Source organism: Tarenaya hassleriana, unplaced genomic scaffold, assembly GCF_000463585.1.
Source record: "Tarenaya hassleriana unplaced genomic scaffold, ASM46358v1 Cleome19, whole genome shotgun sequence".
Lineage (NCBI taxonomy): Eukaryota > Viridiplantae > Streptophyta > Magnoliopsida > Brassicales > Cleomaceae > Tarenaya > Tarenaya hassleriana.
Window position 1 is genome coordinate 768,926 of NW_010965304.1, and position 15,205 is coordinate 784,130.

General features: G+C 34.9%; 3 protein-coding genes and 1 long non-coding RNA gene across 6 annotated transcripts in view; 1 reads left to right on the plus strand and 3 right to left on the minus strand.

Moving 5' to 3' along the window:
* The first annotated feature begins 2,436 nt into the window (after positions 1–2,436).
* LOC104810877 (xyloglucan endotransglucosylase/hydrolase protein 31) lies at positions 2,437–4,418 on the plus strand. The gene is made up of 4 exons (XM_010537326.1): positions 2,437–2,737; positions 3,226–3,326; positions 3,427–3,644; positions 3,772–4,418. Exons 1-4 carry the CDS (start codon positions 2,530–2,532, stop codon positions 4,124–4,126), a joined length of 882 nt encoding a protein of 293 aa, XP_010535628.1. The 5' UTR covers positions 2,437–2,529; the 3' UTR covers positions 4,127–4,418.
* Positions 4,419–6,645: 2,227 nt separating this feature from the next.
* On the minus strand, positions 6,646–9,698 carry LOC104810878 (probable glucuronoxylan glucuronosyltransferase F8H). The gene is made up of 4 exons (XM_010537327.1): positions 8,861–9,698; positions 8,098–8,465; positions 7,507–7,757; positions 6,646–7,421 (listed from the first exon to the last, which is right to left on the minus strand). The coding sequence occupies exons 1-4, from the start codon at positions 9,198–9,200 to the stop codon at positions 6,956–6,958; spliced, it is 1,425 nt and encodes a 474-aa protein (XP_010535629.1). The 5' UTR covers positions 9,201–9,698; the 3' UTR covers positions 6,646–6,955.
* Positions 9,699–12,545: 2,847 nt separating this feature from the next.
* Positions 12,546–15,205, minus strand: part of LOC104810879 (shugoshin-1) — a 9,715-nt gene continuing 7,055 nt past the window's right edge. The window contains exons 4-8 of one of the 3 annotated variants that reach the window (XM_010537328.1): positions 13,750–13,773; positions 13,566–13,634; positions 13,313–13,439; positions 13,136–13,214; positions 12,546–13,065 (exon numbers count right to left, since the gene is read on the minus strand). In XM_010537328.1, coding sequence (XP_010535630.1) covers positions 12,777–13,065; positions 13,136–13,214; positions 13,313–13,439; positions 13,566–13,634; positions 13,750–13,773 — 588 coding nt within the window. In that variant the 3' untranslated portion in view covers positions 12,546–12,776. The remainder of the gene's footprint in view (positions 13,066–13,135; positions 13,215–13,312; positions 13,440–13,565; positions 13,635–13,749; positions 13,774–15,205) is intronic. The other 2 variants (XM_010537329.1, XM_010537330.1) reach the window with 2 other exon arrangements.
* On the minus strand, positions 13,887–14,669 carry LOC109116580. The gene is made up of 3 exons (XR_002024058.1): positions 14,273–14,669; positions 14,158–14,195; positions 13,887–14,002 (listed from the first exon to the last, which is right to left on the minus strand). It is a non-coding gene; the product is annotated as an uncharacterized LOC109116580 (long non-coding RNA).

The window sequence follows — 15,205 nt, forward strand, 5'->3', positions numbered from 1 at the left end:
CCGGATTCGTTCGAGGAATCCTCACCGGACTCATAATCCTCGTCGTCATCCTCTGCATCTCCATCGTCGTGACCTGGCTCGTTCTCCGATACCAAATCCCGATTTTCTCGGTGACCCATTTGATCATAAAATTGGGGTTTAACGCGAGTTAACCCGATTTCACCGCTCAGTGGACAACGAATCTCACGGTGGAGAATCCGAACATGAAGCTGGAAGCATACTTGGAGACGAAGAAGATGGTGGAGATAGGAGAGAGGTTCACGACGTGGGAGAAGGAGGAGCCGGAGGTTCCGCCATGGGTGGCGGACGAGATGATGAAGGAGAGTGAAAGTTCCGTCAAAGTTACACTGAACCCGGAATTTACTCTTTCAAACCGCTTTTATTGAACCGGTTTTTCTAAACCGGTTCAGAATACATGGTTCAAAAATCCGACATGGTTTGACAAGTCACCTGCCATATAGGACTTAAAATCGTATTATTTTAATCATTTTATGTTAAGGACTATTATGACACTTTTTAACAAGATTGGAAGTTATTGAGTCACTTTTTTCAAGTTAAAAAATAATTAGGGATCCTCGTAAGTTTAGAAATTTTTTTACCGCAATTTGCAAATTCAGGAATTTTTAGAGATTTTTCCCTAAAATAAAAAGGTTTATTTGATTTTTTGAAAAAATATTGTATATTCCAAGCAATATGAAAATTCAATTCGATTTTATTTTTATTTAGTTTTCTAATTTAAAATGTTTAGATTAGTAACGTTTACCAAAGTATGTAACAAATAAATTAATTTTTTATTTTAAAAATAAGAAAACCTAGTCTCGTTAATTACTTAACTACAGCAAACCTTGAAAACTTTAGATAGCAAGTAAAGATTAAATTTAATCCACTGTGTTCATTTAGTTGGGAAGCAGTTGAACGAATCAGATTCATGCTTCCTAATTATGAATTAAATAACTAATTAGCCGTAATTATCACAAAATCAGATCCATAGTATAATTTATTTCCTCAAATAACCTTGTATATATAAGTTATAACGGGACTTTGACGCCCTTCCTTTCTAAATCAGGACGAATTCCCATGTACACATTAATAATTGTTCCGTAAGAAAATATCGAAACAATTAAGAAAAATTGGAACACGTAATTATATTATAGAAAATAACATGATTAAATAATGAATATTTCTATATAACCATAAAATCCTCCATTGGACTAGAAAAATATTATATATGTTGATCTAATTACACGATTGAAAAATCTAGGATTTGTTTATTTTAAATTAAAACACTTTTTTTTATCTAAGGATTACTCATTTATACAAAATTCGGATCAAAATTTTTACAAACACGCAAATATATGTATAGATATATATATATATAGATATAATCGAGATACCTTTTCGAGAATATATATATATATATATATATATATATATATATATATATATATATATGCGTGCAGATAGCTTATTTGACATAAAAATCAAAATAAAAGAGAAAAAAATGATCTCAAAATAACCCAAAGGAGAAACTTTGGACCGATCCCGTTTCTTATCCAAGACATGTGACATTCGGGAGGACATCGACCGAACATTAACCATCTTCAACTTTTTCCTAACAAAAAAGGGTATTCGGAAATTGATGGCAATAAATATTATATAATAATAAATAATTGAAACAATCTCATTTTTATTTATAGTTTTTACGTGGAAAAAACGAGCCGGTGGTCCGGTGCATTGTATTATTATATGTATACACATACACATACCTAAATGCTCATGTCACCTATACGGGCAATTATTTTTCTTAAATGCTTGATCATCATTTTTACCGTGAGAGACAATGGACCGACAATTTTCATTTTAAATTTCAATTTTTTTCTCTATTCATATGTTAAATAACAACTAACAGCATCGGCGAATAAGGCCGGTTTAAACCGATTTTGTTTGGTTTGATTTAGAGTATATTAGTTATACAAATACCAGTGTATTTCAAAATGAATTAAAAATAGAGTAAACCGGCCGGAGTCAGACATTCTATACTAAACCAAACTAAATTAAATCTAACTAAAGCAATTTTAATTAGTCTCTCATAAATAATCCAACCCAAAAAGATTAAAGTGTGTTACATAAACCCAAAAAAAAAAATCCAAGAGACCGAAATCTAGCAAGAATCTGAACTTAAGTCAAAATGTTTTTGCAAAATTTAAATAAACAGTTTTGTAGGGTTAGTGGTTGCCGTAATCGGAATATTAGACTTTTGGAAGTTAAAAGAACTAATTCTCGACCGCAATATGCAATATTTAATCAAATCAAAATTGCATTTCCCTTACTATATTTTGAAAAAATAATTGAATATATTTATAGGCTGACATTTATTAAATGATTGCACACTCACTTCTAAGCTTTCTCCCTATTTAAACCAAACCCTTCTCACATTTTTCCTCATTCAATAACTCAAAAGTTCAAACTCTCGTTGTCTCCTTATCTCCTTTGTGTTTCTCTTGTACTTGGAGACTTCTGTCCGAAAAAATGGCGTTTCCTCTTGTAATTGTTATCAATGTGCTTCTTACAATGTCTCCTATTGCTTACGTTGATGGATCTCCTCCTTCGCCCGGGTACTTCCCGAGTTCTCGGATCTCTTCCTCGCCCTTCGAACGTGTTTTCCGAAGCCTATGGGGTTCGCAACACCAACGGGTCGAGCAGAATACTATCACCCTTTGGCTCGATAGATCTTCCGGTTCGTTCTTGTTCCCCCCTCCCTCCCCCCCTTTTTTTTTGGATGTGAGAATTGCTTTCTTTTAGGATCCAAAACGTTCCAACGAGATAATATTTGGGTTTTGGTTTGGTTAATGTTAGAGTTTGAATTTCTCCGTTTTATAATATATATATATATATATATATATTCGGTTTTTATATTGGGTTCCATTCGATTTTGTTAATAGAATATATATTTTCTAAATAAATTTATCTAAGAGTTGGGTATGAATTTAGTGACAATTGAATTGGAAAGTGGAAGAAATTCCTTTTCATATTAATGGGCCTAGATATTGTCATTGTGTAAAAGTGACGTGTCATCACTCACCCGGTACGTACTATGCCGTGTGTGCCCATACACGTGTTTGTATATTTATGTATGTATATATGTCGGTAGGGTTCACTTGTCAATTATATTTTTTAATTATTTGTCCTAATGATTCCTTAATCAATCAATGTAAAATGGAACAGGAAGTGGGTTCAAATCACTTCGACCGTACAAGTCGGGCTACTTCGGTGCATCCATAAAGCTCCAACCCGGTTATACAGCGGGAGTCGATACATCGTTATATGTACGAATCTTATTATATGCATAAATTTTATAATCAATCAAGGTCAATTTCGGTCAGTCCAATCATTAACCTTATTATAATCTTGGTGTTAATTATATAGCTCTCTAACAACGAGGATCATCCCCGAGACCACGACGAGGTCGACATCGAGTTCCTCGGGACAACGCCCGGAAAGCCGTACACGCTTCAAACGAACGTTTTCTTTAGAGGAAGTGGCGACGGAAACGTTATAGGAAGAGAAATGAAATTTAATTTGTGGTTCGACCCTACTCAAGATTTTCACAACTACGCAATATTATGGAACCCTAGCGAAATCATGTAAGCCATATAGAGTTGCACCTTATTTTATTAGATATATTGTTACAATATAACAATATATCTAATATATTTCATGCACAAAAAAAACATAATTAGATTATGTATCCTCATATTTCCAATTTTACAGATTCTTTGTGGACGACGTGCCGATAAGAAGGTACGAGAGAAAGAGCGAGGCGACGTTTCCGACGAGGCCGATGTGGGTGTACGGATCGATATGGGATGCGTCGGATTGGGCCACGGAGAATGGAAGGATCAAGGCAGATTACAGGTACCAACCTTTTGTCGCCAAATACAAGGACTTCAAGATAGCCGGGTGCACGGCCGATGGCTCGTGCCGCCCGCCTTCCGCCGCGCCCTCCGGCTCGGGAGGACTGAGCCAGCAGCAGGCGGCCGCGATGGCTTTTGTCCAGAGGAACTACATGGTCTACAATTATTGCCATGACCCCAAGAGGGACCATACCCAAACACCAGAGTGCTGATACCATATACAAACTTCTTTCATCCAATACAAAAGTAACACATGGGCTATACATACATATGTATGTATGTATGTATGTCTGTATATGTGTGTGTGTATGTATGTATATGTTGGTGTGAGAGTGGGGGCATTGAGATGGGTCCACTTGCAAAAGAGCAGTTGAGCGTCCAAGCCCTTTTTTTTCCTTTTGTTGTTTTGCTCATCGTTTGGTTATTTTTGTAATTGTGGCAAATTGGGTGTTTTTTTGCCAATTTAAATTAAATAAAAATGTCTCTCCTCATAGTTTTGATGTATGCTTTTGTTTGTTGGACCAAATTTAAAACAAAAAAGGTAAGTTTTTTATGTTGAGTTGATTGATATAGAACTTTTAGCCCAATTTTCTCATTAATTCTTTTACTTTTGTCTAATTTTTTTCATACGAATAAAAATGTATGAAATTATCTTATATCACAAGCTATAAAAGAATCTATAACCGTATAACCCAATGCAGTTCAATTTGGGTTCATAGACCAAACGCATAAATTTAGTATATTCATAGAATTGTATAGAATCCCTTATCATAGGCTAAAGTATATCTTCAATATTTCATATCCGATATTTTTTTTTGGGTTATCGGATATATTGATCGAGATCCAAACTAATCTCGTAACGGAGAGAGAAAACAATATGAATATTCCCTCTCCAACTAGAGGTTTCTATATCTTATTTCAACGGTGGAGCTATCCAAATTGAATATTTTTTATAACATGGAATCAAATATTTTTCATTTTATTACAAAAATATTTTTTTTTGGGTTAAAACTTTATTACAAAAAATATTCATTTAAAAGATATGGAATCATATAAAGATGGGTCAATTCAAGAACGATGAGTGCCCACTTTTCCCAATGCAAAAAATGAAATGGAAGAATGGTGCGGTGGGATCCCATGTGATGTGAATGCTTCCTCAAAGATTCAATTTCATTTACATACAAAAACTTGTGAAGAGATATCAACATTCCATCCATGTTGTCTTATTTTAAAAGTGTTTTTTCCTCTCTGCTCTCTGGCACGTGAATTTCTCTTGTCCATCTCATTGCCCGACCTTGATATCGACGTCCCACATGTTTTCTTGTATCTACATTTTATGTATTTACAAATTATATATATATATATGCCTTCAAGATTTTAGGGTTTATGTATTTTATCATAACCAATCTTTTGGATCTATTATCTCTTCCCACCTTTAGATATTTTGGTTCAAATATCTAAGATCGAATCGAAATAATAACCGTATTTAATAGTATAAAAATAAATCGTATATTTTTTTAATCAAATTAGATATATTTTTTAAAAATTATGAATCATATTTGAAACCAAATGAAAACAAAAAAATAGAAAATAAATCAAATTATTAATTAAAATAAAATAGATATAAATAGATCTAAAAATAAATTAAATGTAACTAAAATCTCAATGGGTCACATGCTAGCCAATTTCGGTTGGGCTAATCGTTTTGGATCCAAGTTTATTAAAATATTTACAGTTCGAATTTAAATTTTAACATTTTAAGAGAATGGAGCTAAGGCCTCTTTCTATGGGCCCAATGGGTTTCAAGAAAATACCAATTTTGGGCTAATTGTCTAAAGTTTATGAAAATATATTCTTCTATTCTAAAATAATTATATTTATGGCGGAATTTTTTTTCCCAATTATGGCACGGAATTTAAATCATACGTTATTCACTAAAACATTTTCGAGTGATCATATTATTACTATTTGTTAGAACTTTAGCATGTGTATTTATATTATAGAATATAAAAAATTTATATAACACTACATTTTTTTTAGTTTGAATTTATTTATTATATTGCATGTTGTATTAAAAAATACGACGTATTTGGTAAATTTTATTATATAATTTTTCACATTCTTCAATTTATGTTTATAATGAAAACAAATGATTCAAGAGCTTCTAGAATTCAGTAAAAACACGAAATTCTAGATCATTAAAATGTGTAAGAAAGGTTCTGCAAAATTATCCAATGTAGATGTTCACAAATTGTTAATAAGTTAATGCCCATTTACAACATACAAAACATATTTAAATAATATTTGACAACTAATATTATTTGTACGTAACATCTTGATCAGCTGGTAAACTGATCAAATTTAAATAAAAATTATATTGTGTATATATATATATATATATATATCATTATGGACTGTACCGGTGCACTGATACATACAAGACATAAGATGGTGACCCACTTATGCCCATTTCTCTGACACATTAGCTGTCTTCTGCACATTACTTGTCTGTCTTTTTACGATTCCCTAAGCATACCACATTTTCATTTATATTTCCTTTAAAAATTTAATTTAATTTTTTTTTTTGGGAATTTACAAGAACAACAATCTATACAAAATCTAAGCCAATTTGCGAAAAATATATTAAATTGTTTTAAGATTTACTACCATTTATAAAAGCTGTTTCCATAACAAGATTGGGTAGTTGTTAAGTGTACATTGCGATTAGTAATAAAGTTGTATTATATCTGATCTTATTAAGCTTAATAAAGGATGGAGACATTTGTATTAAATGCTAATAACAAAAGAATTATTTTTTCCTAGATTTCAAAAAATTACACGTCAGCTTACTTTACAATTGCCCAGGGAACATTACACGTGGATCCAATGAATGAACGCCAATTCAGATGACAGCTCACGTGTCCAAAAGTATCCTCACATTCCGGTGGACCCCATCCAGCGAAACATTCCACCATATGCCGAAAAGGTCCAATAATTCCAGCCTGGCATCCACGCAACATAGTACAACACGTGTCTTCTTCTCATTGGTTCGAAACCATTGACCTCCGGTACGACCGATCGAGCTTACTCGACAACGCCTCGAGAATATGCCACGTGGCATCACCTTCCCGCATGGGGACATTGTAAAGTAGGGCCCCCTTCACTGCCGGATCGTTTAGGTTACTCTGCACGACGGACAAATTAGAAGCCGCCACGCGTCCCAGCACCTTCCGCAGATCCCCCACGTCCTTCTCCGCTACCGTGAGGGAAATCTCCGGCCACCGCACAATCTCCGGGAACGGCAGACGGATTCCGTCGGCGATGAGGACGGGGACGCAGCCCAAAACAACGGACTCGACGAGGCGTGGGCTCCACGGGGCCCACCCAAGAGGGCAGAGGCAAAACACTGAGCGTACGATCTCGGACTGGTAACCGGCGAAACGGCGTCGCCGGAGGTAGAACCGGCGGTCTCCGGCGAACTTCTTCAGAATGACCGTCCTCACACCCCTTCAGACAATGGCATTTTGGTAAATAAATACGAATTATGGGGACAAAAAACTTTCTTTCAGGCACGAAGGGATAATGTACTCACTTGCCGTAGAAGTGACCACTTATGTTCTTGGGGTTGACCTCCATTTTCCCCCGGAAAAACGCCCAGATATCTCGCCGGCCGTTCGCCGGAGCTCTGTCGAGAGTTCTCCGTAGGCTTTCCGGCGGAATGTAAGGAGGAATCACCACGTGTTCTACGTCTTGACAGGGATGATCGTGAGTTACACCAAAGGTCTGTAAAATGATGGAGTTCTTCATGAACTCAGGAATCCCATCTTCAATCGCCTTGTTCTCCTACACATTACATTTCAATAAAAATATATAAATTCATTGGTATATTTTCATGGTATATGCACAATGGGCAATAAGATCTAACCGATCCAAACCGACTCGGATTGGGCAAATCCAATTCAAATGTGTTTTCGGTTTAATTTCGAAACATTTTGCTTACCAAATTTACCAAAACTGAACTGAATATGAAAAACCAAATCAAAACGAAAATTTCTTCGAAAAAACGGTCAGCTTCTTAGGCTGAATCAGAATATAATTTTTCCTGTTTCATTTTGGGAACCATTCCTAAAGAAATGAATAAACCGGACTGGAAAACCGAAATGCGTCAAAGATCAGGACTGACCATGGCGTGGAAGCAAGCTCCGAAGTCGTGGGAGGCGACGAAGATGTGGTCGGAGCCACGTGTTCGGTTCCAAAACGGGTGTTTGGTCGCGACGTAGTCGACGGCGGAGCGGAGGAGGGACCGAGCATGGCCGAGAGAAGGGAAGCCATTGGAGGTTGAGAAGTTACAGGAAACGTAGACGGGGAGGAAGAAGAAGTCGGCGTCTTCAGGCTCCGTAGTACGGACGGCGGCGGCGGAGAGGAGTGCTCGGTGGACGGAGACCTCCGCCGCGAAGAGGTGGGTAGCGCAGCGGTCCGAGGACGCGACCCAGTCGGAGTTGTACTTTTCCGGCAAGTCGTAGATGTATATCTTCATGCCCTTGAATGCACCTTTTGAAACGGCAAATATTAAACAAGAAAAAAAAAAGAAATAAACCCACAAAAAAGATGAGATTTTTCAAGTTCTTGAAAGATGTTTTTTAGGGTAAAAGTGGGGAAGATTAAAAGAGGCCACATGAGTCCGAGATTCGAATTACCGAAATTAGTTCATTAATACCCAAAAAATCCATGAAATAATGCATTAAAACGGAAGCTTAGTCGTTAATTAAAATGAGAGCTTAAAACAAAAATGGAGAATCCACGACAATATGGAAGCATTAAATCAGACAAGAAATTATGAAAAAGAACGAACTTTTATCAAATCCAAGATGATTAAAGATAAACGAGAAGACATCTGGTGAGGAATAAACATACGAAAACTGTCCGAACAGAGCATTAATCTCTACCTGGTCTGACCATCGAGGTGGCGTTAACGGCGGAAGATTCAATCAGGGCGCGAGATTGGAGAGACGAGGATGACACACGGTTAGACGAAAGACGGGTTCTTAGAACAGAGCCCGACGAAGACGGCGACGACGTGCGGCCTCCGACAAAGCACGAGGTGAACAAATACAAGGAGAGGAAAAACCAGAGGACCCATTTGTAATAATTTCTGAAGAAGAAGAAGAAGACGAAGACGAAGCTCTTCTTGTTATCCGATGTTCTTCCTCTGTGATTAACCTGCATTCTCACTATGACCCCCATCCTCCCTTTGTTCTTGCACGCTCTCTTTATCTCCAGCGACATTCTCTCCACATTTAAACTCTAACCCACCAACAAAACAAACACTTTTTTCAGAAACAGATGGCTATTTTTCGTGTTTTGAAAAAAAAAAATCAGGCGAAATGGAGCTTTCTCTTTCTGGGTTTTTTCTGGTTCTGGTGAGAGATGATGATGATGATGAAGAAGTAGAGATGAAGGGACGAAGACAGGGAGAATGCAGAGAAAGAGTCGTTGAGTTTTCTACAAATCCATAATAAATAAAAAAATGCCTTGTTGGGTGGTATTCTCACTGAGATTTGATTAAAAAACTGAGGCAAAAAAACAAAAAAACAATGGAAAATTTTAAAACTTTAGGATCGAAATCGGTGATCTGGTTATCATGCTCTAATGGGTTTTGGTCGGAATCCGGTGGGTTCATACGAAAAAAAAAAACAATAAAAAAATGGTTTTTATCCAAAAGATAAAAAAAAAACAAAACAAAATTTGCAGAGAGCAGTCACATGGCGATGGAGCAGAGTGGAGATCGGCGACGGTCTCGGGCTGTACGCTGGGTCATGTCATGTATGCCTCCCTTGGAAGCTAAATTACCATAATACCCCTATGAGCGAAATTCGGTAATTTTAGCATTTTACAGGCGCTTATTTGTTCAAGTGTGTTGTGCAAATCACAATTAGGGAATGAACCATTGTGATTAATTGTCTTCACCATATTATCATTATCCAATAATATCATCTAATTCCCAACTGTGGAACCAATGTTTCTTAACCGTTGGATCTTAATGGACGGTGGAGATCCACTTGCAGGCTCTGCGATTGGGGCTTTTATTTTTCATTTTTTTTTTTGTATCAATCGGCGGTTAGTCGTTGTAAACGTAGTTCTTCAATCGTTTAGGCATGACATTTTTATATATAAATATTATATATATATATATGGATATATAGAAGAGAGAGAATGGAAAATTAACTTTTGAAAAGATATACTAAATCTATCACGCGTTTAGTTAAAAAAAAATTCTATAAAAAAATATTATGAATGTGTATATATTACTAAAAATGGGAAAAATGGCTTATATATTCGTTGGATTAGTTAGAAAATTCCATAAAAATTATATATGTATATAGATATATATAACGAGATTAAATTTTGTTTTATCGCTTTCTTTTTCGTTCCCGTCTAAATTTATTTAGAAATTATTATATCTTATTAGAATGCCAAATTAAATTGCTAATTTGGCATTTTAAAAAATATTTTTACATTTTAAAAAAATTGACATACAGCATGTTAGGTGTTACGAGAGGAAAAAGCGAGCTTCAAGAAATACACATTGTGTGTGTGTAAATATATTAATTCAAATCTTACTGACGTTTCAGATTATATATACATACATATATATATGTGTGTGTGGCAATTAAATGTTTCATTTAATTTGTGGACCTAACAAGTTATATATATATATATATATATATATATATGTAATTTGAATGTAGTGCTACATAATAGCTCCCTCATTTGGTTTTATAATTATACGCGTTCTCTATTTTTATAATAAAAATGCTATTTACATTTGGATACAAAAATATGTCATCTTACCACATAAGAAAAATTCAGATTAAGATATGTTTGCATAGCATATATGTGTAGTTTTGTATATGGATATGGATATATCTCCATATGTAGATATGGGGCACATATATCCTTAATATATTTTTCAATATATTCCCGTTATATATAATTTAATAAAAATATATATTAATATATTTGTACCTTTTATAAAAAAAAAATAATATTTATACACCAAATAAAATTGTTTTTGTAGAGGTGTCAACATATATATATATATACAATGCTTTTATTATTCCTTTAGAGTTTTTGTTGTTATAATTTAATTTTTATGCTATTTTTTTGTTATAATTTCTTTTGCGCCAAGAATAAGCAAACTCTGCACCAAACCAAACATATTGCTTCCAAATTAATATTTCATCTTCATAATGTCATATCTACATGTTCATGTGCTCTATTTATATAGTTGATCTAAAAACTATTTTTAATGAAAACATGATTAATTAAAATTTTAAAAATCTTAATGTAAAAAAAGTTGTTTTTTTTCTTTTCCCAAAAAAATGTGTTAGAATATCATCTCAAACTAGTAGATATAATTGTCTAATTTGTTTCAATAAAAACTTATTTTAGATCAATATTAATAATGTTATTATAAATACCTTTATAAAACACGTATAAATTGTAAAATTTATCTGTAAGGAAATTTTTTAACTTATAAGGGTATTACATATTTTTAGAAATTTCTTTAATAGGGAATTCAAAATTCACGCATGACAGTGAAGCCACCAACACAAATGTTCTTGAACATGTATTGCGTGTGTTGGAATTAGATTCTCAATTATGGATGCCACGATGGAAGAGGCATTTTTTTTAACTTTTTAAAATTATTTATGACTTTTTAATATAAAATATTCGTATTTTTCTATTGAAATCTAGATTAATCTCAGATTATGAATATATTAATAATTTAATATTTTAAAATATAATTTATTTAATTTTATATACACATACATACATATATATATATATATATATATGCTAAACTTTTTTTTCCCTAAAAACAACTAATCAAATATGTCAAAAGAGATGACAAAATTTACATACTTGTCAACCTATGAAAATTAATCCATCGGTCTAATATTCTATTGAAATGATAAAAAAAAATTACCAAATAATCTTTACTTGCTATCATTCAAATATTCTTAATATATTCAGATATAGATTACTGAAGTGTATTTTATAGAGATTAAAGTGAAATATTATTTGTCATCGACAGGTTAGAACCAAATATAGTTTCACAATTGATTTACCAAAATATTGTCTTACTATGGAAGTAATTTAATTTTAAATCCTAATCATCATATGGGGTGGAAAATAATGCCGTGATATTTCCTTGTTTGAACAACATTAAGAATGTCCCAATGGAAGAGATTGAACCCTAATAGTGTAAACCTACATTAAGAATGTGTGAATGAATTGACCCTACTCGCATCTTTCGTGTTTTGGGTTTGGTTTATTCCTTATTTACAAAATTTCCTTAGCCAAATAAATAAAAAAATTGTTATGATATTTCAAGATCAAGCACATGTAGCATTTTTTTTTGGTTGAATATGTGATTTGATTGGTGCATTGTATGTATCATAATATCATCAGTTGGTAGCATTATTTGAGGTGATTAGATAACTAATAATATCAATCTTAATTATTTCGAATAATTTATACAATTAAACCCACAATTTCATGGTATTATTAGTGTTCTAGATAAATTTTTTTCTTCTAAATTTATAGAAAAACAAAAAAAATAGAAAAAAAAAGAAAAGAAAATGCATACAAATGAAAATGTGATATTACAATTTTTTTTTGATAATGCGAAAGTTCACCGAATCTTTGATCTAATTATATGTTCTAGAAGAATGGAAAAAATACGGCCATTCACCCTAACCAAACCAGATTCGAACCCGGGTGGATGGGGGAATACATAAGATCTCAAAGCTAAAGACATTATACAAACAAACAACAAGTCTTCTTCTTCTTCGTTCTTCACAGAGGCCTTCTCATTTTAGCGTTGAGAGGAACTTCTTTGTAAGAATGTATCTTCTCAACCGATCTTCTCAACGGCCAGCCCATCGACGACCTTTGACCTCTACTGTTCTCTTGTCTTGTAATGGCATCTCTTCTCTCCAAGACTCTGTCTTGTTCTTGCTCTTGTTCCTTATCTTGATGGGTGCCATTAGGCATTGTTAGCTGAAGATTTTCTATTTCAAACAAATTATGGCCGTCCCCGTGATCTCGTGACCCGAACCTCGAGGACCGCCTTCTCTGCCGTCTCCTGGAAGACCGACATCATACACATTTGATTATAACCAGACAATGTGACTTGAAAGAGAAGAAAACATTACCCTTTGATTTCAGCTTTTGCTTTGTCTACTTCACTCCTCTGTGCAGTGGATGCTCCCATGGCTGAAGAAGAAGATACCACTCGAAAGAAGAAAACAAAGGAAGGTTAAGTAAAACTGATGAACCATAGAGCATTAGAAGAGAGGTCTGAAAGCAAGCACATGAAAAAATATATATACATTTGCTTCTCACTATTCGCCTTCTGTTTGTTTCAGAAGGTTTGCCCTCTTCCTCGTTCACGTTCCTCTTCACATTCTCAGCCGCTACCGTGTTTCTTGATACAGCGTCTTCCCGTTGTTTCATAGCCTGAAAGGTTTACATGTTCAGCAAGAAAACACACAAGATTTGGTTCTTGTTAGCTGAAAAGTTTCCAAATGAGAATCGGTTCTTGTCATCCAGAAAGTTAACGGCACGTTGCGGCAATAAACCGACCTCTAATTCGGAAGTTTTAGCCTTAAGCAATGCATTCTTGCACACAATCTCATGCTGTAATGCTTTCACCTGACAGAACATCGTAGAAACCGACCCAAAATCAGACACAAAACACAAAAAATGTGTAGGCACGAAAAGCGCGCGCTAAGAAAACCGTAGCAAACCCGTCATTATCATCAATCACCTTATTTCTAGCTAAATCTATCTCCTGCACAACCAAAGACGTGAAGGTATTGATCAGATTATATAAATCAAGAAGATCAAACGTACACAATCAATATTAGTGTGAGAAAAGGAGCAAGAAAACTGATGTACTGATGGATCATACGGCTAAAAACTGGCTGTTGGATTGAGCTAGGCTCCAATTCTGCACCTGCAGCCTGTGTATATCTACCCGTAGATTCTGCAACTCAGTGGTGCTTACCTCAATGAATTTACTTCATATCACAGCCACCGGTTAAAGAAAATATCGTTTCGATTGCTCGTGACGCATGGCAATTAACCCGATGTTCGGTCTTTAGAACATGATTCGAGGATTCAGGAACTAGAAATTGGAAATCAGAACATATGTATATACGTATGAAAAGGATACTCTCTCTCCTCTAGAAGCTTAACCAGTGCCAAATTTTCCTGTTGAAGTCCATCATTAAGCAACATTAACACAAAGCACTTTCTATATGTAAGAAAACGGAAGGATAGTCGCGTACCGATTCAGTCGATCTTTTCTTTGGTTGAAATCACAGTCTTCAAATACTCTGGACAATGGTCGGAAACCGGCTACCAGAGTCGGAATCGCAGATTCACAACCCAAATGCTACTCACCAAAACTGATTCACGTTTTCTTTTATGATGTTTTCTGCATCTCCATTTGTCATATAGAACCTATACTTTTATAGGATTCAAGCGGTGTTTATGCAAGAGACACAACCGGTACAATGGTTATATCCTACGGTTATGTCTTTTCTCACATACACCCTTTCACCGGGTGTTTCAACCGTCATCTCCCACTCACCCGTGAAAGGTAATGACTTTTACCAGTTCTGAGTTCATACTAGCAAATGGGTCGTGTGACCACCGAATACACCTGCATGCGGGAGCTCCAAACTAGAAACCCACACAGGGCCAGAATGGAGATTCAACCTCAGGGAAAAATAAATAAATAAATAAATACACGATGTATTCTATACCCTAGGTTCACTTTGTCACATCGAGTCCAATATCTCTTGACCCCTCAATAAAATAAATAAAGACGATACTTAACTCCCACTACTCCATATGTATTCCCAGTTATGATAAGTACACAACAAATTATAACTGGCCGGCCGGTGAACACATATGAGTGATATGACAATACTTTACCTTCCTTTCACCCTACTACTACTTAGTTTCGAGTCGACTGCTTTCCTAGACATGCCCCAGTAGATCGAATCACTCGTGACCATAGGAAGCACACTAAAGTAGCAAACATCAACTCTACGCTTCGTAGCATAGTCAAAGTCATAAGGGTATACTCGTAAATCAATATACGATATCAAGTACTCACACAGTGATGAAGTAGGGATCCATTCACTCACTCACTTGATTGGTCATATCTCTAGCACATACAGTATGAAATGTATGCTATGGTGGAGATTCTCCCT